This window comes from Chrysochloris asiatica, unplaced genomic scaffold (assembly GCF_000296735.1).
Source record: "Chrysochloris asiatica unplaced genomic scaffold, ChrAsi1.0 scaffold00339, whole genome shotgun sequence".
Taxonomy (NCBI): Eukaryota; Metazoa; Chordata; class Mammalia; order Afrosoricida; family Chrysochloridae; genus Chrysochloris; species Chrysochloris asiatica.
The window spans coordinates 1599061-1623981 of NW_006408857.1; the positions used below are offsets into that span (position 1 = coordinate 1599061).

At 45.0% G+C, this 24921-nt stretch overlaps 1 protein-coding gene across 1 annotated transcript; it reads left to right on the forward strand.

Annotated features, from left to right (window-relative positions):
• The first annotated feature begins 1198 nt into the window (after positions 1–1198).
• Positions 1199–23082, forward strand: ZDHHC5 (zinc finger, DHHC-type containing 5). Its single transcript, XM_006875755.1, has 11 exons — positions 1199–1713; positions 9639–9760; positions 17079–17236; positions 17928–18100; positions 18251–18353; positions 19359–19450; positions 19817–19949; positions 20313–20436; positions 20826–20938; positions 21335–22194; positions 22610–23082. The coding sequence occupies exons 1-11, from the start codon at positions 1610–1612 to the stop codon at positions 22773–22775; spliced, it is 2148 nt and encodes a 715-aa protein (XP_006875817.1). The 5' UTR covers positions 1199–1609; the 3' UTR covers positions 22776–23082.
• Positions 23083–24921: the final 1839 nt, after the last annotated feature.

A 24921-nucleotide genomic window follows, 5' to 3' on the forward strand; every position in this document is an offset into this window, starting at 1 on the left:
AAGAATATTTCTCACTCAGGCCCTTTAGTGGCTAATGCCAGAAGACCATACATTTAGCTTCTGCCTCTTTGGGGTTATAACTAAAAACCTACCAATGAGAGAAAGAGGCTTGCTGTTCTAATTTTGAGGTAACATTTTTCTTTTTTCATTGTAGTAATAAATACTCTTTTTGTCCAAAGAGAATCTCTTTCCTAGGACTGCCCGTCACTGATGTGCCTGTGTTTGTTTTAAAGTTTTGATATTCTTGCTACTTGTTACTGCCCATTTGTGTCAGGTGAGATGGGCCCCTTGCAAGAGTTCATGTAACACCTAGTCCTCTGATGACCGTAGGGTGGGTGAAGCTGGGTTTTTCTTCCCTCCAGTCTGGACAACAGAAAAAAAGATTCTATTTTTTCTCCCAGTGGCCAGTCCTTTCTTGCATCCGTATAAGTGACATGGAAAATCAGCTGTCTTTCAAAAACACTCAGTAACGGAGCAGCCTGTTTTTAGCCTTGGTGTTTTTAGGAACTGCCCTCAAAGAATTTCTCTGATAAAGATACTTGTTTTCTCCAGGTGTGGCACTGTGACCCAGTGGATCTGCAACCAGAAAGCCCAAGATCAAAGAAGATCAGAGACATCGACTAGTCTGGAAATTGAGAACTTTGTTTTCATCCACAGTAACTTCATAAAGTTGCATTGAGTGGAATTGATTGCTTCAATTTCTGCTTATTGGGAAGACTATGGCTTTGGGGATTTTAAATTCCCCTTTAGTTTTGCATGAACTCCTTAGGAAACGGAGCCCTTAAATGGCTTGGGAATAACAAGAAGAGATTGAAGACAGACAAGCCTGCTCTTTCTCTTTGCCCTCCCCCTTCAAAGAAAAGGATTTACAGTTCAACCTTGGAACAGCTGTTGGGCAGGCTTTTGCCCTCACAAGAGAGAAATAGAACTTCCCCACCACTGCCAGCCTACCAGCCCTGGTGAAGTCAAGGTGCAGGAAAGGTGGCACTGAGGAGATTGCCTGAAAAGGACAAGGGCGGCAGTAAATCAGCTTCTCATTAAAACGGGAAGGGGCCACAGGTTCCTTCTTGAATTCAAATAGGTTCACAGGGCCCACCTCTGAAGGGGTTGCTCACATTTTGTGGAAGTGTGGTAGTTGTGGAGGTACTCGAGTATCTCCTCAGAAGACTCTTTCCTTGCCCGACCTTTTCTTCTCTGCCCTGCTTTCCCCTTCCTTTCCTTTTGAAGACCTGCTTCCATCCATGAACTGTTCCTTGGTCTGTCTGTCTGCCCATGTTCTCCGCTTGCCACCATTTGCATGTGTACAGCATACTGTTTTTCTTCCAGTTTGTAAACTGAGTCTCCCCTTTGCCTTGTTTTGGGGAGGTCGTTTTTCGTCATTTGGAGTTAGTCGTCACCTTTCCCCCTCCCATATGCTTTTCTCTGTTTGAGATCTTTTGACCTTTGGTTTCACGTGGGAGGGGGAAGGGTAATCCTTTAGATTTTCTGTTTCCCTGCTTCCCTTTTGCACTCTTCTCTCCATTGTTCTCCTCATCCCATTTCTTGTCTGTTCTGCCGCTGTGTGGGCCTGGGCTATGCGGCAGGGCAGATCTCCCATCAGAGCTCCAACATGCCCGCAGAGTCTGGAAAGAGATTCAAACCCAGCAAGTATGTCCCGGTCTCAGCAGCCGCCGTCTTCTTAGTAGGAGCTACAACACTCTTCTTTGCCTTTACGTGAGTTTTCTCCTAGTAGCGGTACTAGGGGGGGCGGGAGAGGGCCTCTGTGGGAGGTGAGGAGGGGTCTGCTTTCTCTTGAGTTTTGGTCCCAACCAAACCCACTGTTGCCGAGTCAGTGGCAGTACAGAGCAAACTTGTATAGGGTTTCTGCAGCTGTACCTCCTCATGGGAGCAGACCGCCCCATCTTTCTCCCATGGAATGGCTTGGGTCAGATGAACGTGAACTAGGAGCCTGTGGTGAGAAGGCCAATAAGTTCTCCTGTCCTACAGCTCAGTTAGTTATGAAACCAAATGACTGCAGTACATGATGTTGGGTATAGGTAAATCCAAATCCAGAGATATGGTTAGATAAGTGAAGAAAAGCCTGTTTACTTCCAGGCATCTTAAATTCTTTTTACTCCATTAAGTCCATGACCTTCCCCTCTCCCCCTCCCGAATCCTAGGTGTCTTCATGTTTTCCTACCCAGCTCTCATTAGATGATCCTGAACTAGGAAGGAAGTGGGAGGAAACCACCAGAGAGGTTTGAAGCAGCTTAGACAATCAATTCTCTGAGAGAAAGAACTAAACCAAAGGTTTTTCACATGGCTTTTCCCCAGGATGTGTGAAGCTTCGGTTTGAGATTGTAGCACCTTAGTACTAGAAAGTTTCAGAATTGATTTATAGGGTACACCGATGAGACCATTTTGTAGGTTGTTGATTTCGTGTTACTCAGGTGATTTTCTCTTTACTCATGCTAAAGCTGGAGTCCTAGTGTGGTGCTGGGAGATAAGCACTGGACCCTATACAGGGTCGCTATGAGTCAGAACCGATTCCACGGAACTTAACAAAGGCTATAAAGCCTAGAGAAGTAAGGACCACTGGGGAAGGACACATTTTAGTTAGGAAGAGCGTTTTAGGAGAGTCCCTTTATGGAAGTTCCTGCGGAAGAGAGTGGTAATAATTCTGCATTTCTCGGTCCTTTTGGGAAAGGTAGTATGGTCTGCATCATTCTCTCTTGGGCTCTTCAGAATATGTTCGTCTGCTTGTTAGTGGCAGAGACTCAGCAATTGACCCTTTCCCTTTTCTCTGGTATTTTAGCTGTGGACCTCCTGGCAAGAACATCACCATTACCCATTTAGAAACGACCATGACTCCACCTCTGTGCCTGTTAACTGTTGTGTCACTGAGTTGGTTCTCTAGCTGCTCTTCTTGTAGTGATGAGAGCATTGTAGATCTGGGAAGCTCAAAGTGATGTGCTCTGCTGTTCAGAGCAGTGGGATGTTGCTGGAAAGAAGAAAATAATGAAGTGAAGTGGCAGAGAATGAAAACAGTTGGGACCCATTGAAAGATGAATGAAAATGAAGCAGGAATTAGTGAAGTGGGAGCAGTTACTATTATGGGGAGTAGTATAGAACAGACATTAAACCTGAAATGGGGCAAGGAAAACCACAACATGGGAGCTTTGAATTCCAAAAAGAATACTCAAAAAAATGTGGATCAGTTGTTCAAAAGAATCAGCAAAGTAATAATAATCTATTTTTATCTAGCTTTAAACAGGGGGAGGTACGAGCATGGTCTCACTTCTCTCCTCTTCTCTGAAGTGTATAGTGGTCATAGGTGTGTGACCCCAGCTCTCCAGCCTGACCATGTTTGTTGATCCCTCAGGACTCAAAACACAGTCCTATGCTTCGCATCTGCTTTCGCCTTTGCATGTTCTTTCTCTCTTGCTTAAACTCAGCATGTTCAGTGCTGTACTTTATGCATTGACTACCAATAGAGGAGTGAGTCATCAGTGTCAGAACTTGTTTTGGTTTCTGTTGTAAGTACCATCAACATTTTAGCCAAGAGACATTTTATATCAGATATTAATATCCTTGTTGTAGTTGCGGTGCTGGGTCAAGACCAGTTGGCCCTCTTACACCTGCTTAGTTGAGGAGTGTCTTTCAAGAGGTAAAGCCTTTGGAGAAGCTAGAAAGTTCAGGGTACTAAGTGGTTTTTCTCAACCCATCTGTTCTTGAGAGAGGGCAAATAGAATCTTCTTCTTGACTTGCTAATCTGGAACCACTGAAATGCTTGGCTGGTTATACCAGTTTTCCTACAGAGTTGTCCTGACACAGGCATTTTTTGCAATTGGCAGTTGAAGCTATTTAACCTACTTTTCTGGTCCCTGGTGCCGGAAAAGTAGGGGCCCTCCTCAATTCATGACCTCACAGACTCAGGCAAAGGGCTTTGGGAGGACAATGTTGGCTATAATTCTTGACCAGGAAGTATTGCTTCTAATCCAAAGTTAAAAGAACCTCATGTTAGAGTTGCTCCTGGTGTTAGCTTCCATAGGACCCATTTGTGGGCTCCCTTCTTCCCCCTAGGGTTGCTCCTGCCCACTTTGTGGAGGCAGAAATACCCTGTTTGTCTTCCTCTATCATCTGCCTCTTGGAAGGATAAAAATTAGGGTTGCCCTCTGCAATTCTCATCTCTTCCTCTCCGTCTGACTGTAGGACTTCTTCACAGGTGTGGGCTTGGGCCAAGGTGCCACTATTCTGAAACACTTCCTAGAGGGCTCTGCCCCTTCTGAGGTTCAATTCCTTGGGGAACTAAAATACTGTTCATGATTTCAGATGGAAAGGCAAGAGAAAGTCTTTTTGAACCAGCTGCTGTTTGGGCCTTTGAATCTGTAAGTGATTACTCAGTAAGTCCAGCAAGGTAATCTTCCGTACTAGTCTGTAGTGAATAGTTTCACGTGGTTTTCATGTTTACCTTGTTTACTGGCTACTATGTCCCTGTCAGGGATTGTAAATTTGGAAAGAGACTTTGGTTCTGTAGGAAGGTGCTGTGGGGTTGGGAGAAAATAAGATGCCAGAAGCAGAATCTTTGTTGTGGTGAAAAAGTGAATTGTTCACTATAGATGAGTAAGTAAGCACAAGTAAGCCTATGCTTACCTTGCTTCCTGGGTAGTCCAGAACTGCCTGTAGCTACCCTGTCATCCTCTTAGTCGCTTCACTAGGCTACAAGTAGTTGTTCTTCTACATCAATATAAACCCCAGGTGAAAATTAACTCTGAGGCCTAGACGCCTGGGAGTAGGAGGGGGAGAGTCCCTTTCAGCTGGCAGATATAATTAGTGGAGGCATGTAGGCTTCAACTAATTAGAGATGATTTATCATCCATGGGTTTTCGTCAAGCAGGGAAAGCTATGAGCAGAACTTGACTGTGAATTGAGTCTGATCATCAAAAAAATGGTCCTCTGCTGCCCCAGAGAATCTTGAATGGAGTAGTTGGGACCTTTTAGTCACTGAATGCACTCAGTAGCAAACTAAGCAGGAGATTATTAGGACTTCTGTCTTAGTCACCTGCCCTTTACACTATTTGAGGAGGAGAGCAGTTGTGAAAGTAGCACACGCACACGCACACACACACCCCACCCCACCCCTTAAGTACTAGACTGCTTGTAATAATAGTTCACCTGGATCCTCTCCTTTTGTGATTGGTAAGGGAGGATCGGAAGGATCAGGTCTAGGTGAGTGGGATATCTAGGACTGTTGGCTTGGGCTAGTAAAATATGTTAACCATTATGGGCCTCAGTGTTGTCTTCTATACTGAGGAAGTTGGACTAGAGCAGCTTTTTAAAGTACCATGACCCTTTTAAAAAATAAAATCTTAGTGTAACCCCGGTATGGTGTTCCCCAGGTTATGAATGAGATCAGTTGCTAGTGTGTCTTTAAGTCAAATTTATCGGTAAGTCAGGACCAATACGTAGGATGCTTACTTTAGTGTAAAAATAGACTGAGTCTTTCCCGTGATTTAAAGGCTGCATGTGCTGTGAGTGAAGATGGTTGTGATGAAGAATTTGTTGCAAGATGGGGTTGGTCCACTCGTTTCATTTACATAGCAGGGACCACAATATTAAAGGACAAACTCGAGTCACCCCGGAGACTGCCTGTATGTAAAACATAAAAGAAGGGCTGCTCTGGCTTGAGTGAGCTGTGGCCCAGAGGCCCAGCCGCTTGGCATCCTCTCTCTGCCTTCTGAGCAGGGCCCCTGAGACCTTCTCAGAGCTCCTGGCAACACCATTAGACATCACTGGCTTGTATCATCTCTAAAGTCTCCTCTAGTTATAATGTAAGTCAGTTCAGTTAGCATCTCATTTTGTTCCGTTCTAAAATCAGTGGGGTAAAAATCTCTGCTCCAGGTAATCCTTGGAGGGGAGGGGTAAAAGGGTCGTCCAGAAATCCGTGATGGCCTTCCAGTGTCCCGTCTATGATATAGATGCTTCCTTTCAGTGTCTTCTTCTGGCCCTTCCTTCCCCTTTTATCCAAAATGTTGAGCAACCTCATGGCTCTCCCTCTGGTCTTTTGTGTATGTGTGTGACTGCAGAGGCGGCAGCCCCTAATTTGAGTGGGACAGCATTGTGATTAAGACTTAATTCAGCAGTGGTGGTCCCTTTTCCTTCCCGAGTTATATCCTCATTCAGTAATGGCGAGTGCTCAGGTTTGAGATTTCAGCATTCAGCTGCTGGAAAGCCTGGTTAACAGGCACCACAATCAGCAGGTTTTTTAAGAAGAATTTAATACCCTTCTTAAGAGAGACCATGTTTCCTCATGGAATCTGGAGGGAGACAGAGGATGACACAGTCCTGAATGAAGATCCCCAAGGGCAGCAGGAAGTGGGACATCCATTCCGCCCTTCTCTCATCAGCATGGAACACTAGTCATAAGCTGCAGCAATGTGTTTGGCATGGGTGGAATGCGCAGGTCAGTTCTTCAGGAGCTTAGTACCTCTGTCTTAAGTGTCCCTGAATCCCTAATATCTCAGCTGGGGGAAGTGGAATTAAGAAATAAGGTGGAGCTGGAATGATAATTGATGATGATGGTGATGGCTAATAATGTTTTCTTGTATCTTCTATCCAGACATTGTATAGTGTTGAGCCAGCTGGTGTACAAAGAATTCCAGGATCTTTTCAAACATTCTCTCCTTCAATCTCTTAACCATAGTATGGAGCTGAAGTAACAGGCTTGAAGCGTTCCCTGTCTATTGCCTAAGATCACACAGCAAGCATTGATTGAGATAGGATTAAAATCCAAGGCTTCTTGACTCCCACTTTGTTTTTCTTTCCAAGAATTGAACTACCTTTTAGAAGAGGAAATGCTTAGAAGGCCTAGGAACCAGGATGTCAGAAGTGTGGATACTGAAACCTACTCTCTCAGTTGGATTTGACGTTGAACTGGGAGTGCTGAATGGGTGGGCAGAGGAACCTGTTTTTCTTGGGATGGTGTAGATCTATCTGGGAGTCCCATCAATGAGTCAGTCAGCCTCTTGGGTTGCGGCCACTCCCAGAGCTGCTGGAGTCTTGATTATCGCCATAGGCTGAGGACGGGCCCTAACAACTCCTCTTCAGCTCAGGCCTCACCTCCTTCCATCAAAGGCAGCAGATTCAGACAGGTTTCTTGGGGTGGTCACCTAGGAATCTGGCAAAGTACTCTCGCAACAGAAAGCCTCTAGCCAAGAAGTGTATGGGATATGGTAGGGACAGGTTCTGCTCCTGCTTGCCTCCTCTAGGTGCTGTGTTCTCAGCCAGAGTGCTAGGGATGTCAACAGTGGGTCTCGGATTTCAGTGTGAGCACAAATACTAGCTCTTTGAGTAGTTTTCACCAGTTCTAGAATCTGTCACTATAGGGGCAGCGTTTATTTTGGCAACATATTGGAACTCAGTTCCAGGATTATAACTTCAACTGGGTTGGGTTGTTCTGTAGAAAGTTGTTGGGCTAAAGTTCATCTTGAGGTACGTGGTTGGCAGGATACCAAAGAAATTAGGTGAGTTGCTTTGTTTGGAAATGAAACTGGACAGAAATGAAGTCAAAAGGGTTGCCACTTGGGCCTTTAAAAGGGCCTGATAGCTCATTCTTACCTGCTCTTCTAGAACCTTGGTTTCCCTCGGGAGTGGAGGATAGCCTTCCTTGCTTGCTTCTTTCAGAAGTACTAGAGTCCACAGTAGTCACAGTGGCCACTTCTAAGAATGAGCTTTTAAATCAGATTCCTCAATGTTGTGAGGATTTTATTTCTTTTTTTCCCTCTAATTGTCTTCCCAGGCTGTGGGAGTCAAGTGAGTCACCCTTTCTCCTCTTCTCAGGCGGAAATGGAAGCGACAGCTAAGTACTAGGGAGAGGCTCTGACCTGGATGACTGGTTTTCAGTTTCTCTCTTACCCTCCAGAGGAACCGAGGAGGTTGGTTGGGTGGGGCTGGGCAAAGACTCTTCCTTGCTAAAATACAAAGTACAAACTTCACCTGAAACCCTGCTAAAATAATGGGGGCATCTTTTTTGAACCAAAGCACTTGACACGAGGAAGAGGCTTCCATAAGAGACTATTTGGTGACAGTCTAGGACTGTGACAGAAGGGCTCTTTTTGTCCTTGCCATTGGTGTCCTCACTCCAGCTTCATTGTTTTGTTCTCAGTTAGGTTGATTCATCAAAGAGAAGGAAAGAGTTAAATGATACATGTATTGTTGTTGTTGTTAAGTGCCGTCGAGTCGGTTCCGACCCATAGCGACCCTGTACAGGGTTTCCGAGGGTGTAAATCTTTACGGGAGTAGAAAGCCTCATCTTTCTCCCGCGGAGCGGCTGGTAATTTCGAACTGCTGACCTTAAGGTTCACAGCCCGATTCGTAACCACTACGCTACCAGAGCTCCATGTATATACATATCTATATAATTTAATGAATGAGTGGTTTTGAAGACTTAAGAGATGTTTTCAGACAGTCGGTTTTGTCAGTTGCCAAGGATTATTTGTTTCTCATTTAGGAGCTCAGTTCATCCAAACCATCACAAATCAGGATTCAGGGCTGCTATTTCAGTTTGATGGGGCTAGACCACTTCTCTTGTCAGAATCCAGGATGGCTGTGGATGAATCCACCAGGCTTATATAATATGGTCTCCTGGCCTCTTCTTTCTTTATTCTAACTGGTCAAGATAAAGGGGACAAGGACAGTTGTTGGCCTAATTCTGGAGATTAAGTTCTTAGCCACAAAGCAGATTACGGTATTCAACTGCTGTCTTGAAATAGGAAGTTCTCCCCAAGCTGAGACAGTAAAGACAGTGTTTGATACGACTGACCAAGCAAACAACACCTCAGAGATTCTTCTGAAATTTGCAACTCCCAGGCTGTCAGCAAAGGAGGGAAGGGCTCTGGAAGGGTTCCCTGTAGATTCATAACCCTGGTTGTTATGGACAAATCTGGCTATGTTTGGTTAGTTTCTTCTCCCTATTAGACTTAGGGCTTCTTTGGTCAGCTCTTTTTTTCATCTCCCATTTCTCATTCAGTTTTAGATCTCCAGGGGTCCTGATGCCTAGTCTGTTATCTGAACTAGCCTCTAGATATCTGAAGCAATGAAGAAACTTTAGGCAATTGAGAGTGACTCACAGCAGCTGGGAAGGGGTAAGGGGCACCAGAGAAGCAGGGGGCGGCTTGTGATTTAGGCTGATGTGCAGGTCAGAAGGACATGACTTTAGGCAGCTCCCAAGAAGGGAGTGTGGCTGATGTGAGTTATGTATGTGGTCTGTCCCAAGTTCTCATATCTTAGTAGAGAGGAGATAAAGGCAGATTCTAAAACCTGTTGTAAACTCCAGAGGAGAATGAATCTGAAGAATATAGATCTCAATGCAAGGGGTTAAGGTAGGGAAGATTCTCTAAATCTTAAACATTGATCTAAAAAATGAGTGAAGATTTATACATAGGTGTCGGGGCTGAGTGAAGTGGAAATTCTTGATTATTGTTGATGAGGCATAGGAAGGAACCCTCAGCCTTATGAAATGGTTGGCTGCCAGCCTCCCTCAGAAAGTTCGCATTTTCTCCCTAAGCTAGGCCTCTTTAGAATCTTGCTATTATTTCATGAGTATGGTTGGTGTCCCATGTGTGAGAGGCAGCTCTTCATTTTCCTTCTTATCTGTGCAGATGTCCAGGACTCAGCCTGTCTGTGTCACCTGCAGTGCCCATCTACAATGCGATTGTTTTTCTCTTCGTGCTGGCCAACTTCAGCATGGCCACCTTCATGGACCCAGGCATTTTCCCTCGAGGTAAGATCTCCCTCTCCTCTCGGAAGCTCTTTATTACCTTTGAAAAATAATGATTTCTGCATGACCTGTGCCTTATAAGTTTTAGGATTATGGGATACTTTTTAGTCTAATGGTGTCCATTAGGAATATATGTCGTAATATCCAGCCATGTGGTTCACTTTGGGGTAACACTTCCTTGTAGGTATTCATTCAGCAGAAATTTTCTCAGAGCATGGGTTAAGCAGTATAGCTAGGTACTGTGATAACCAAAGTGACTTAGAAAGGTGTAATAGGTTGAGACAAGCTGGAGTGTGGAGGCTTGGAAAGGAAAGGCCGAAAGGGTACGCTTACATTTGCCCAGATAAATCGGGGAAATACTGTTGAAGGTGGGAGGGAAAGCCTTCAAGTTGAAGATACAGGAGGAAGGGCGTTATTTTTGGTGAAAAGTAAAACCTGTTCCCATTCCAGTTTCTAGACATCAGTGATGGCGTTTCCATGCCGCACCTTGTGTCAACATTCTCATCCTTTCTGTTTTAGTTGTTTCACTTCAATTTGCTACATTTCCCTACCCCCCTCCTCCTCATCTGTGCTTTAAAAGAGCTGTTGACCCTTTAGTTTTACAGAGATAATTATAAAACAAGCTTCCTATAATAATACACAGATATAATTTGGGAGACTGTTGGAATAATACATTCCAGGTGAGAACTTGAATTCCAGACTGGGTTTGCAGATACTAGAAGTAGACACAGCAGATGTGACCAATTACTTATTCTGGGAGAGTGGGAGGAAGAAGGAGTCGGCGAGAATAGTTTCAAGGTTCCATACTTGGGAGGGTAAATCAAGATAAGGGGTTATGGGAGTTGGAGTAGGTTTGGCGAGAAGATATGAGGAGCTGTTGTAGACCTGTTAGAGGTCAGAAACTTAGAGGTCATGTGTGATTGAGGTGTCCCAGTCCAGGACCCTTCTTCAGGAGTTGTCCCCCATATATCTGAGTGCAAGGGTAGTGTGTAGACGATTAGGAAACAGCCAAGGTCACACATGAGCAGTTCTGACACAGAGGAGCAGAGGAGAAGCGGGTATCCTGGTGTAGTGCTGCAGGATACGCACTGGACTAGCAAAGTCGGCGGTTAGAACCCATCAGCTGCTCTTCGGAAACCTTACACATGGTCACTTAACAACAAATGCAAAAGCCCTCTGGGGGGCCATGTATTGACTTCCTTTAGCCTCACTAAAGGGGAGGGAGAATCAAACTCAATATCAAGGCTGGGGGAAAAAAAAAAAAATCAAGGCTGATTCCTATAAAGTGGGTGTCAGACATGCTTCCACCCTACAGCCTTCTTCTGACACCAACTATCCCTCTCATAGCACTCTCTGCTTAACATCTGAGTTCAGTAATCCATTTCAGGGATTATCACAACTCAGAACAATACGATTATGGAAACAATACCCACAAGGATGGGGTTTATGAGGGGGGTGAACAGGTTCCAAATCAGGATCAAAACCAACCAAGGATGCAGCAGTTCTCCAGTCAGGAACGCCGTCTCTTCTCTACTGTACTGCAGACACGCCTCTTGGTCTTTGGCTTCTCAGGCGTGTGGGCTGTTGGCCTCTACCTGACTCGGGAAAATGTTACAAAGCTCCCTTAGCCAGTCTGTGAATACCCAAAAGGGCAAGTTCGGCAAGCCAGTCTCCTGCCTGTAGATACTGAGCTTTACTGTCCTGGGCCTAGAGTCTGAAGCTGCTCCGTCACTTCATGCCTCCACCTGTGCTGTCCCCTGTGCTGTCACCTGTGCTATCACTTCTTTTCTAGGGAGGGAGCTCACTCTCCTCCTAGGATCCTGTGTTCTGCTTCTGAGATGGCTCCTTTTAGACCTAGCTGGAGGGCAAAATTAACCAATCCTAGCCTTAAGAGTCCTGTATACCTTATTTACATGGCCCCACCCACTCACTGTGGGAATTAAAGAAGACATGGATAGAAAACTGTATCAAGTAAATCCAAGGTATCACAACAACACAGGTGTCCTATGGTAGCGAATAGGACAAGCTCTGGCCTGATGACAGTACGGTTGTTGCTTCAAACCCATCACCTGCTCGTCGGGAATCCTATACAGGGTTGTTATGAGTCGGGACCAACTTAACAACATAGGTGCTCTATTGTGGCATTGTCGGATATGCACTAGGCTGCTAACTGCAAGGTCGTTGGTTGTTCACACCCACCAGCTACTCCCTAGAGACCCTATACAAGGTGGCTATGAGTTGGAATCCACTCGACAGCACTTCATAATAACAACAGAGAAGGAGGAGCCATTGAAGAGTGATTGAATAAGAACAGTCAGTAGAAAAAACTGCAAACAATGGAACTGAATGAAAAAGCCAGCATTCATGAAGTAGCTGATGGTTGGCTAGATCAGGAATGAGAGCTCCCAACAGTCTGGAAACTTAGAATTGCCCACTGTTTTTTTAATTAAGAAATTAGTGATCTTAACAGTTACATTAGTGTGTTTTTGTATAAGGAAAAGGTGCAGCCAGATTACTAAATTCTAATGGTTTGGAGGATAGTGGGTAGGAAATGAGGGGACATAATCAAATGTTTTTCTTCACTCTTCACAGAAACTGTATCCCTTCAGCAAGAACTCCTCATTTTCTTCTTCCCCTCCCTCTATACCTTGGTAATAATAACCACTAATAAACTTGTCTATATGTATTTTGCTTATTCTATTCTATTATAGATATTCCATATAAATGGAATCATACAGTATTTGTCTTTTGTGTGTGACTGATTTCACTTCAGCATACTGTTTCTATATTTATCCATGTTGTAACATTTATCAGAACTTAATTTCTCTTAATAATTGAATAATTCATTGTGTGAATATATGAGTAATGCCATGTTTTGTTGGTTTGATTTTTTTTTTTTTTTATGATTTGTTTCCACCTTTTGGCTATTGTGAATAGTTCTGCAAAGAATACTGGAGTATCTGTTTGAGTCCCTGCTTTCAATTCTTTTGGGTCTATATGGAGTGAGCTAATGGGTCATATGGTAATTTTATGGTGAACTTCTTTGAGAAACCCCCAAACTTGTCCATAGCAACTGTACTATTTTTACACACTGCCAGCAGTGGGTGAGAGTTTCAGTCTCTCCACATCCTTGACAACGTTTTGTTAGTTTCTGATAGTAGATATCGTGGGTGAAATGATAGCTTATTGTGATTTTGATGTGCATTTCCCTGGTGGCTAACAAGGAGTCCTGGTGTGGCGCTGTGGGCTAATGTGTCAGACTGCAAAAGTTGTGTGAATTGAAGGTTGGTGGTCCAAGCTCTCCAGCTGTTCCTTGGAGACACTATCCAGGGTCACTATGGGTTGGAATCGACTCGATGTCACTTAACAACAAATGGCTAACAGTGTGGCACTATAGGATAAGCACTGGACTGTGAACCACAAGGTCAGAAGTTCAAACTATCACCTGCTCCTTGGAAACCCTATCCAGGGTTGCTATGAGTTGGAGCTGACTTGACAGCAACAGTGGCTACTGGGGAGTCCTAGGCCACACATGCAGTGAACTCATTAGACTGCTAGATTACTGAATGAAAGGTTGGGAGTGCCATAGAAAAAGGGCCCGGATCTGCTTCCACAAAATCAGCCTGTGGAGCATGGTATTGCTTTGACACATGTAGGTCGCCATGAGTCTGTATCAGCTTGGCAGCAACTAGGACTAATGAATAGTAAGGCGCCAAGTTGTCTACTTGGTCTTGTTGCTCTTGCTTTTGGTGCCATCTAAAACTTGTATGGTTTTAGTTCTTATACGTGGGTAATTGATCCATTTTGAGTTCATTTGCATCTGTGGTGTGGGGTATTGGTCCAAGGTAATTTTTTAGACAGGGAGATTCAGTTGTCTCAACAGTATTTTTGAAGAGACTGTTCTTTCTTACCCATCCCAGTGGCCAATGACACCCTTGTTGAAAATCTGCTGACCATAGATAGTTTATTTCTGGACTCAATTCTGTTCCACTGGTCTATAGGTATATCCTATATCAACGCCAGACTGTTTGGAATATTATGACTTTATAGAGTGAAGATTCTTTTAGGATTTGAAAGGCATGTTTATGGCATGAGGAGACAAACCAGAAAGGAGCTGAAACTTCAAGACAGAAGTTAACGGAAGAGTGGACTTCTAGAGGAAGTAGATGCTTTTCCCATGTACATTGAAGGGCTATCCTTACAGAAGTAGCTTATTTCTGAGATAGTTGAGAATAAGAACTGTCATCTGTGGAGTAACAGGTAGAAAGTAGAAAAGCTGATTACTGATGACATCTGGTTTTCCTCTCAAATGGGAGGTTGTCGTGTAAAGAGTGAGGCAGGTTGGATTGGTATAGGTCCTTGGGTGAGTTGAGTTTTTTTCTGAAGTTCATGGTGTAGGAAAGAACTGTGACATCCATGGTTCCTCATGCTCCTACTGCTGGAATCACTGTGTTCCATTTGGCTTCCGTGCAGAGATTAGGTGAGTGGAAGGAACTCTTGAGCCCCTAAAGACAAGACGGGCTAGTCCTGGTGTGGTGCTATAGGGTAAGTACTGGACTACTCGCCGTAAGTACAGCAGTTCAAATCCACGAGCTACTCCTTGGAAACCCTGTACAGGGTAGCTATGAGTTGGAACCAACTCAGTGGCACTTAACAACAATGAAGTTTACTTGTGCTTCATTGACTATATAAAGGCTTTCCACTGTGTGAATTGTGAGAAATTACAGATAACATTGCCAAGAGTGAGTATTCCATAACATTTAATTGTGCTTATGAGGAGCCTGTACATAGACTACGAAGCATTTGTTAGAACAAGGGAATACTGAATGGTTTAAAATCAGCAAAGATGTATGCCAGGGTTGTACTCTTTAAACATAAGTATTCACAACGTACGTATTCAGTCTGTATGCTGAGCAAATAATTCAAGAAGCTGGATTATATGAAGAAGAGTATGGCATTAGGATTGGATAGTTGTATTATCTGCATATTACGATATGCAGATGATCCAGTCTTGGTTCCTGCAAGCGAAGAGGACTTAAAATACTGATGAAGATCAAAGATCGTGGCCTTCAGTATGGATTGTACCTCAGTGTAAAGAAAACACAAGTCCTCACAGCTGGACCAGTAAATAACATGATAAATGGAGGAATGGACTCCTGCTGTGGTTCTGGAGGATCAGCACTGGACTGTGAACCACAAGGTTGTTGATGATTCAAACCCACCAGCCGCTCCTCAGAAACTCTATATGGGGTTGCTATGAGTTGGAACCGACTCGATAGCACTTAATGACAAATGGAGAAAAGGTTGAAGTTGTCAAAAACGTCATTATGCGTGGATCCACAATGAACACTCATGGAAGCAGCAGTCAAAAAATTAAACTGTAGATTGCATTAGGCAAATCTGCTGCACAAGGCCTCTTGAGAGTGTTAAAGGCAACATGTCAGTGTGAGGACTAAGGTGTGTCTGACCCAACCTGTGGTATTTTCAGTAGCCTCCTATGTTTGTGAATGGTGGACAATGAATAGGGAAGACCAGGGAAGAATTGATACATTTGAATTACAGATTTGAATTACAGTGTTGGAGAAGAATTTTTAAAATACCATGGATTGGTAGAACAAACAAAACTGTGTTGGAAGAAGCCTAGCCAGCATGCTCCTTAGAAGCAGGATGGTGAGATTTTGTGTCTCATTCTTCGGACATGTTAGTAGGATGGACCAGTCCTTGGAGAAGGACACCTTGCTTGGTAAAGGAGCATGGACTGATACCCTGGCAGCAGTATTCGGCTCAATCGTAACAATTGGGAGAGTGGTGCAGGGTCAGGCAGCGCTTCAGTGTGTATTTCATAAAGTTGCTCTTAGTCGGAAGCAACTCGACAGCATCCACTAGCAACTCATATACGGGACTTCAGAAAGTTCCTGGAAATACTCCATTGTCTTTTCATTGCATTTTTTCACCAAGTTTTTGAAGCCCCCTCATATATCTCTGTATATGTACACACACAGCATCTGTTCAGTACACAGTTTTTTATTTAGTAAATTCAGTGATATCTTTGTAGATTTCACTTTGTTTTATCCACTTATTTATATTGTAAGCATTTCTCCAAGGCTTTAGAACTTGAAAACTTAGATTTTAATAGCTGTACCATCACTTATTTGTTGTTATTGCCATCGAGTCGGTTCCCACTCGTACCTACACTGAAGAGTGGCTGGTGAGCTTGAACTGCTGGCTTTGCAGTTCAAACTGACCTTGCAGTCCAGTGCTTTAACCCACAGTGCCACACCAGGACTCCATAACTTACTTAATCTCTCCTTTTTACAGCTCCATTTTTTAGCTTAATAACAATAATAAAATTGTTGACTGCAAAGGCAAATAACGCCCTTTAAGTTTTTAAATGGGATATAGTAGATTTCTGATAGTTGAAAATTAGGAGCACAAGGGCATTCAGGTAGAGAATGGTTTGAGGAACAAACAATATTGAAATACACATGGAGGATTAGTAAAGCAGAGAAAGGCATTTTGGGTAAGGGGTTTCTGTATGGCAGAAAGGTTGATGTTCATTCGTTCCTCTCCTGGATCGTATTAATTCAGCCATGTATTTGTAAGCATTGATTGCTATGCAAACGTTAAATATGTGTTTGGACATATGGATTTTCTGTTTCATAGTATTTAAATCAAAGAATATCTGTGTACCCATATCCAGGCTGCCTCCTTCAAGTCACTTTCTCTTTATTCTCATTTCAAGGAGGCGAATTCACTCAATAAGAAATAAATTGCTTCCTCATCTCCGTTCCCACAGTGTTATACATTGAGCTCATCTCATACAATTATAGCCACTTGCTTCTAGTCTCTTACCCATTAGACTCAATTCCTTGAAGGCAGAGGCCATATTGTAAATATTACTACATCCCTAGTGCCTACTACACTCCTGGCCTCGTCTTTTTTAAGTTTTGATTGTTAATTGAGTGATAGTTTGTGTAGGAGAACATCAGTTTTACACACATTGTTTCATTGAAATGATTACAATCCCCTCCATGCATCATTGTTCAACAGTATTTGCTTCTATTCCCTGTTTTTTGTTTGTGGGAGTACACAAAACAGTCAGGAATATATAATAATTTAAACAACAAAAGGGCACATTCTGCAAGCCTGCCTTTTGCCACCAGCACACAGCCTTTTTCTTTTCAGGAATCTAGAGTCTTCAGTTGCTTGCTTTCTACTCATGTCCCCATCCCTGATGTCACTGCTTCTCTGGATAGGGTCCCACATTCTGCTTGTGGTCTTCCTGGCCTGCCCATTTTTAATGGACTTTTATTTTCTACAGCTGAGGAGGATGAGGACAAGGAAGATGACTTCCGAGCTCCTCTTTACAAAACAGTGGAGATCAAGGGCATCCAGGTGCGCATGAAATGGTGTGCCACCTGCCGTTTCTACCGCCCTCCTCGATGTTCCCACTGCAGTGTCTGTGACAATTGTGTGGAGGTAAGAACGCTGGGTGGGAGAAATCCTGACACTTAAGCTAAGTCACCATCTTCCTACCCATCGATTAAGAATCCTGTAACTCCTTAGTCTTGGTAAGACACAGTCCTGACTGACCACGTACGTGGCTGCTTGTTTTAGCTTTGTCCAAAGGTGTTAGCAGCGATAGACACAGTAGAAGCGGAGCATATTTCCTCCAGGGAGGGAAGCTTAGACCACACGTGGACTTATGCTTCCCAGCACCAAGAGTCATTGCCTCTTTGTTTGTACTTGTTAATGCCGGCTCTCTTGTATTAAAGTTTCTACAATTCTGTTTCTTTTCCTGCCTGTCTCTCTCATTCCCTTATTTTCACTGTTTACCTTTTTTTCCAATCCATCTTTACTGTGGGCAGTTGCCTGCCAGATTTTCCTCTCCTCTCGAGATTCTGAACATTTTTGCAGAGTCTTTCATTCCCTTTAGAGTTCCTTCGTCACATAGGGTAAAACTTTGAGGGCCTGCCATGAGCGTTGACCAACCTCTGAGGGATCTTCCTTACAGGGTATAAATAGAGCAAGATAAATTGCATGAATCTTTGTATTTTTTAACTAAATGGTGAACATAATTACAATTGACTTAAAAGTGAAACTTCTTCAAGTTCTCTTGACAGGTTGCTTTGGTCGAAGGCTGCCTCTCACTGTCTCTTTTTACCCCTAGGAATTTGATCACCACTGCCCTTGGGTTAACAACTGTATCGGACGCCGGAACTACCGCTATTTCTTCCTCTTTCTCCTTTCCCTGACTGCCCACATTATGGGTGTGTTTGGCTTTGGCCTCCTCTATGTCCTCTACCATAAGGAGGAACTCTCAGGGGTCCGCACGGCTGTCACGTATCCTTGCAGGCCTGTGGGTGGCAGGATTGGGAGGGGGTGAATGTGGGAAGGTGAACCCTTTGGTAGTGGAGGTCAGAGAAAATGACATCCCCGCGGCCCGGCAGGTGAGCTCCCTTGGTGCTGTTCTCCTTAATGGTTTGATTTCAGAATGGCAGTGATGTGTGTGGCTGGCTTATTCTTCATCCCTGTAGCTGGCCTCACGGGATTTCACGTGGTGCTGGTGGCTAGGGGACGTACAACCAATGAGCAGGTATGGGTAGAAGTCTCTCAAGAACATCTGTCTCTTAGGGTTCTGTTGGCCGTATGACATTGCTTCCACAGGAGATGCTTTACTGGACACGGTTCATGAGAACGCTAAGTTGGATGGTGGGGTGAGGCAGTTCCACGTGTATCGTGCAAGCATGAGAGCCGAGGCCAGTCCGTAGTTAACAAACATTTACAGAGCGCCTACTGTATATTGGATACTCTAGGTGCTAGGTTCAGGAAACCAGGCGAGCCAGTGCTCAAGAAGCTTATAGAAAAACTACAATTTCTGTACCTATAATAATTGCTGCTGCTCTTAAATAATCATCGAGTTGTTTCCAACTCCTTGTGACTGTATGGGGTTTCTGAGGAGTGACTAGTGGGTTTGGACCATTGACTTTGTGGTTAGCAGTCCAGTGGTTATCCTGTAGTGCCACATCAGAACCCCGTATATAATGTTACGTGCCAGTGAGCCAGTTTTGACTCATAGTGACCCTGTGAAGGGTTTCCGAAGAGTGACCTGATGGGTTTGAACTGCCAGCCTATGGTTAGCAGTCCAGTATGTGTCCTATAGCGCCACACTTGTTGTTAAGTGCCGTCAACCCATAGCGACCCTGTAGAGGGTTTCCATGGAGCGACTGGTGAGTTTGAACCACCAACCTTGCAGTTCAAACCGACTTTGCAGTCCAGTGCATTAACCCACAGCACCACACCAGGACTACTGTTGAGTTATTTTTCAATATTTTAAGAGATATTTATCCCTACTGTACATGAGGAAACAGATGTGTAGGGTCAGGCAACTAGCTCTATGAGGTAGACATAGGCTTTGTATCCAGGCCCTAGAGCCCCCATTTCTAATCATCACAAATACAAGTTCCTGGATGGCAAGACTAGGCTTTATTCATTTTTGTGTCCCCCAGGGAGTAGATGCACCGTAGTCATTTCTTGTGGCTGTTTGGGCCTTTGGAAGTCCAGGTCCATCTGATTGAGTTGACCTTTTCCCTCTCTCTAGGTTACGGGTAAATTCCGGGGAGGTGTGAACCCTTTCACCAACGGCTGCTGTAACAATGTCAGCCGCGTACTCTGCAGCTCCCCAGCACCCAGGTACAGCCGCCCCTCTTGCTCAAAACACTTGTCTTCCTTGGGCTTATTGTGGCCTAGCGCATGGAGACTGCCTTTAGGAGTTCTAAGACTGCTCTCTTAGAACGGTGAGTGCCTGTGCTGTGAGGAAGTGGACCCTGTGGGTTCAGGTGATGCACTGCAGGTACTAGGGTGACTCTTACTCTTGAAGAGTTGCAGGTGGGCTTGACTTCAGAGTGCCCTGAGCTGGGTAGCTGCGGTTCCTCAGCAGTCAGTGCAATGCTGACCTTTTCAGTGACAAGGTAGAATTTCGTATTCATACAGAGCAGCTAACCAGTGCCTATTTCAAAATGAATGAGTGAATGAAAGCACTCTCATTCTGACACTCAGGTATTTGGGGAGGCCAAAGAAAGAGAAAACAATTGTCATCCGACCTCCCTTCCTTCGACCGGAAGTCTCCGATGGACAAATCCCTGTGAAGATCATGGACAATGGCATCCAGGGAGAGCTGAGGAGAACTAAGGTAAGGATTTAGGGAAGAATGAAGGTGACTTGGGAGAGCTCACCTTTGGCAAAGGAAGGGAAACTTTTAATTTGCATCTCTTTCACGCTGGGGTTGGTGTTAAAATTGCTCAAATACCTTTATTCCATTAGATTGTAAGTTCATTGACAGTAGAAAGTGAGTCAATTCATTTCCATGACTTCTTGGTTGAAATGAACAAATGAGTGCCAGAATTAAATCAGTTGCAAACTGATTCAGTAGTATCCCCAAGCTTCAAAATACATGATCATTGATACCCCAGCACCCCTCTTATACCAATTTGGGTTGCCCTAAGGTTGATTTCTCCCAATTTAACCGCCCTCTTCTGGTCCCCCATTTATCTAGTCTAAGGGAAGCTTGGAGATAACAGAGAGCCAGTCCGCAGATGCTGAACCTCCACCTCCTCCTAAGCCAGACCTAAGCCGCTACACGGGGCTACGAACACACCTCAGTCTGACTGCTACTGAAGGTAAGGGTTGCAAGGTCCTTGATAGGGTAGGCCGGAGTCAGGAAGCTGTGAGCCACGAAGAGGGAAGCTGGGCATGGGCTGGGAGGTCCCACTTGTGTTGTGGCTGAGAATCCCCACTAGGTGCTACTTAGGCCATTTTATGGGATGCTGGAGGAGAGGGACTGCCACTTAGCTGTGGGTAGTGAGTTGGGCTTTTGTGGGTAAAAGTGGCAGCTCCTAGGCCAGACAAGGACCTGTTCTTTCACCCATCCTGTGCTCTGCACTTGTCTTGATTTCAGCAACCTCGATGCTCCTGGAAGTTTCCCATTGCTGGGTAGGATCTGTTCCTACTGGGTGCTCCCACCAGACTTTTCTAAGGACGAGTACTCCCTAGGCTTTTTTCCCTGCAGATAGCAGCCTCCTGAGCAAGGACAGCCCTCCTACGCCTACCATGTACAAGTATCGGCCGGGTTACAGTAGCAGCAGTACGTCCGCTGCCATGCCTCATTCTTCCAGCGCTAAGGTACTGAGAAGGGGTCATAACGTATGCCAGCTGTGTCTAGGAATAAAATGATTGAGGGCAGAAGAGAAGGGGGAAGCCAAAGAATTGCTGGCATTAATGGAATTGAATAGTCTGTCTGTCATCAAAGAGGGCAAATGAAGTGTCCTGGATGAAAGTTCTCATTAGTGTCAAGCCTGAGTTCAAAACCCAGTTCTACAAGCCAGTTAACTTCTGTAAGCTTTATTTTCTGCATCATAAAATGAGATTTTATTTGTTCGAAGATTGTTTTAGGGACTAAGTGAAAGTTGTAAGCTGATTACTAGCACATGCTAGACATTGTTTTTGACTGAATTCTTGGCCTCTGGGGCCTAGCTCTGCCACAAAAGCACTAAGAGCCTGCATTACTTTCTCCTTCAGTTGAGTCGTGGGGACAGTTTGAAGGAGCCAACGTCAATTGCAGAGAGCAGCCGCCATCCCAGCTACCGCTCAGAGCCTAGTTTGGAGCCAGAGAGCTTCCGCTCGCCCACCTTTGGCAAAAGCTTTCACTTTGACCCACTGTCGAGTGGCTCACGCTCCTCCAGCCTCAAGTCAGCCCAAGGCACAGGGTTTGAGCTGGGCCAGTTGCAATCCATTCGCTCAGAGGGTACGACCTCCACCTCTTATAAGAGCCTGGCCAACCAGACCCGCAATGGAAGCTTATCTTACGACAGTCTACTCACGCCTTCAGACAGCCCTGATTTTGAGTCAGTGCAGGCTGGGCCTGACCCGGAGCCACCTTTAGGCTACACCTCTCCCTTCCTGTCAGCCCGGCTGGCCCAGCAACGGGAAGCCGACAGGCACCCACGTTTGGTGCCAACCGGTCCATCACACCGAGAGCCCTCACCAGTCCGGTACGACAATCTGTCACGCCATATTGTGGCCTCCCTCCAGGAACGAGAGAAGCTGCTACGCCAGTCACCCCCACTCCCAGGCCGGGAGGAAGAACCAGGCTTGGGGGACTCAGGCATTCAGTCAACCCCAGGCTCAGGCCATGCTCCTCGTACTAGCTCCTCCTCGGATGATTCAAAGCGATCACCCTTGGGCAAAACTCCACTGGGACGCCCGACTGCCCCTCGTTTTGGCAAGCCTGATGGGCTAAGGAGCCGGGGACTAGGGTCCCCTGAACCAGGCCCACCTGCCTCCTACTTGGGCCGATCTATATCTTACAGCAGCGCCAAAGCGCCCCCTGGTGTTGCTGAGACAGAAGAAGTGGCCTTGCAGCCATTACTCACAGCCAAGTAAGTACGAGTGTGGTCCTGGCACCCTGCAGGCCATCCTGGTGTGGGGGCACAGGGGCATCAGCTGCCCTCACGGGGCTGTTCCTGTCAGGACCCAGGAAGGAGAAGCACTTTTCCCTTAATCCTGACTTTACTAAAAAAGTGCCTTCATTCCTGAGTAAGGACACGACATATAGCTACCATTAGAGGCGGGCAGTGGAGAGAGCCATCATTGGGTGAAGTGTAAGGAGGGTGCAAACAAAGAGGAGTTGTGAGTATGGAGAAGAGTAACTTTTCTCCTACTAACATTTTATTTTTATTTTTTTTAAGGTTTTTATTGTGGATTGAGTGCAAGTTTCCTACTAACATTTTAATTGTCTCTCCTCTTCTGTGTTGTATATCCCATTTCCTGACACCTAGTTCTTTTTCTTTGCAGAGATGAAGTACAGCTCAAGACCGCCTACAGCAAGTCCAATGGGCAGCCCAAAAGTCTAGGCTCAGCCTCCCCTGGCCCCGGCCAGCCACCTCTCAGTAGTCCCACAAGAGGAGGAGTTAAGAAGGTGTCAGGGGTGGGGGGTACCACTTATGAAATATCGGTGTGAGCCTCGGCGCGCCCTTTCCCCAATGCCTCCGCGCCTGCACCAAAGGGCCCCAGGTGGCCACCTTCCTTCCTTCCAGGGGCTCCTCTCCCCCTCATGGACAGATTCCAAGAGGATGAAGAGCTCTCCCAAAATGCCATGGAGTTGGGGAGTTGAAGAATTGGGACCTGGGATAGCGGACCCCCTTCCACCTTTAAGTCCTGTCCTTCCTTGGCCCCTGGACCAGACTCAGTGGACATCTGTGCAATTGCTCGCCCTGGAGGGAACCAGATCATTTTTAAACCAGAAATAATTTTTTTTATTATTGTTACGGATTCTATTTTTTTCCTCTTCTGCGTTACCAGGTGTGTGTGTACATATATATATATATACATATATATATATTATAAATATCAAAGAAATTCTATATCTATCCTGGGATGGGAAAATGAGGGTGGGATATGCATAAAGAGGGGATCCTACTCTTCCTTCCCATTCCTCAGACCAGCAGGAAAAGAGGGGAGACACTGAAATCTTCCTTGTTCCCCATGAGTCCCTCTCCTGTGTCCGAGTTACTAAGGAACTAGCAGCCTTAGTGATCAGGAAGGAAAGCCCGGACCTGGGAGGTTGGTTTAAGGAGGGTAGGAATTCGGGGGAAGAGGTCCTCCTCTAGGCTCATCGGCACTTGTTTCTCCAGGAAAGGGTCACAGCTCCAGGACACTGTGGTAGTGGGGGAAGCTCAGTAAGAGTGTGGTGTTGCTCAAGAAATACTACCGAATCATTACCCCTTCTTGGGGGAGATGGCTTAGGGTGGGCTTGTTAAGCCAGCCCCTTAAAGACTTCTCCCTAACTCACACAGTTAACATTTTTAAATCCAAGGCTGGGAGAGAAGAATCCAAAAAGCAATATTTTTCATCACATGCCAAAAACTGGGGCTAGAGAGGAGCTACAGACCTAGGTCCCTCCGATTGTCTCTTGGGGGTGACCCCTCAGCCCACCTTGTATGGTGCTGGATAGAGGGGATACCTGGGTCCTAACCTCTAAATAGGGGAGACCCCAGCCTCTAGACAGAGGCCCTTTTATTTTTTATTCTAATTAGCCATTTTAAACCAACAAGGAATAAAAGGAAATCCTGATCTAACCAGCTCCCCCTGACTTGTGTTATTTTGTCTGGCAGCCAACAAATAAACCTCATAGGCTTCTCTGTCCAGGCAGGACTGTTGTGAACTGAACCCCATAAAAGAGCAGACCCAAAGCTGCTTGTCATTTCAAAGCTTTGGGAACTTTTGTGCCAGTTTCTTGTTAATATTGTTAAGTGCCTTCATGTTGGTACCAACTCATAGTGACCCTGTGCAAATAGCACAAAACACTGCTGGTCCTGGGCCAAGCTCACAATTGTTGCTACACTTGAGTCCATTGCTATTGCCACTGTGCCAATCCCACTGACCGTCCAATTTACCAAGCATGATGTCCTCCAGGGACTGGTCCCTCCTGGTAACACATCCAAAAAGCGTTCTGTACTTCCACCAGGTTGGTTTGTTCTTTTGGCCGTCCATAACACCTTTAATATATCCTCCAACACTACAACTAAAATGCATTGATTCTTCTATATTAGTCTTTCTTACTGCTCAACTGTCACACACATGAGGCTACTGAAATGGCTTGGGTCAGGCTCACCTTAGTCTTCAAACTGTCATCTTTGCTCTTGAACACTTTAAAGAGGTCATTTAATATCTTGACTGCTGCTATGAGTGGATGGTTGATCCAAGCAAAATGAAGTCTTGACAACTTCTGTCTTTTCTCCTCTTACTATGATCTTTTTATTGATCCAGTAGTGAGGATTTTTGTATTTACACTGAGGTGCAGCCCATACTGAAGACTGTGGTCTTTGATCTTCATCAGTATTTTAAGTCCTCTTCAGTTTAAGCAAGGTAGGTTGTATCATCTATGTGTCATAGGATGTTAATGAATCTTCCTCCAATCTTGATGCCAGGTTCTTCATATAATCAATCCAATTTCTCAGCAAATAATTGTTCGAGTTATGTACAGGTTCCTCATGAGCACAATTGTCCCAGAATTCTCATTCTCTGCCATGTTGTTCATAGCTTGTCATGATCCATACAATCAAAAACCTTTGTGTAGTCAATAAAGCACAGCTAGAAATCTTTCT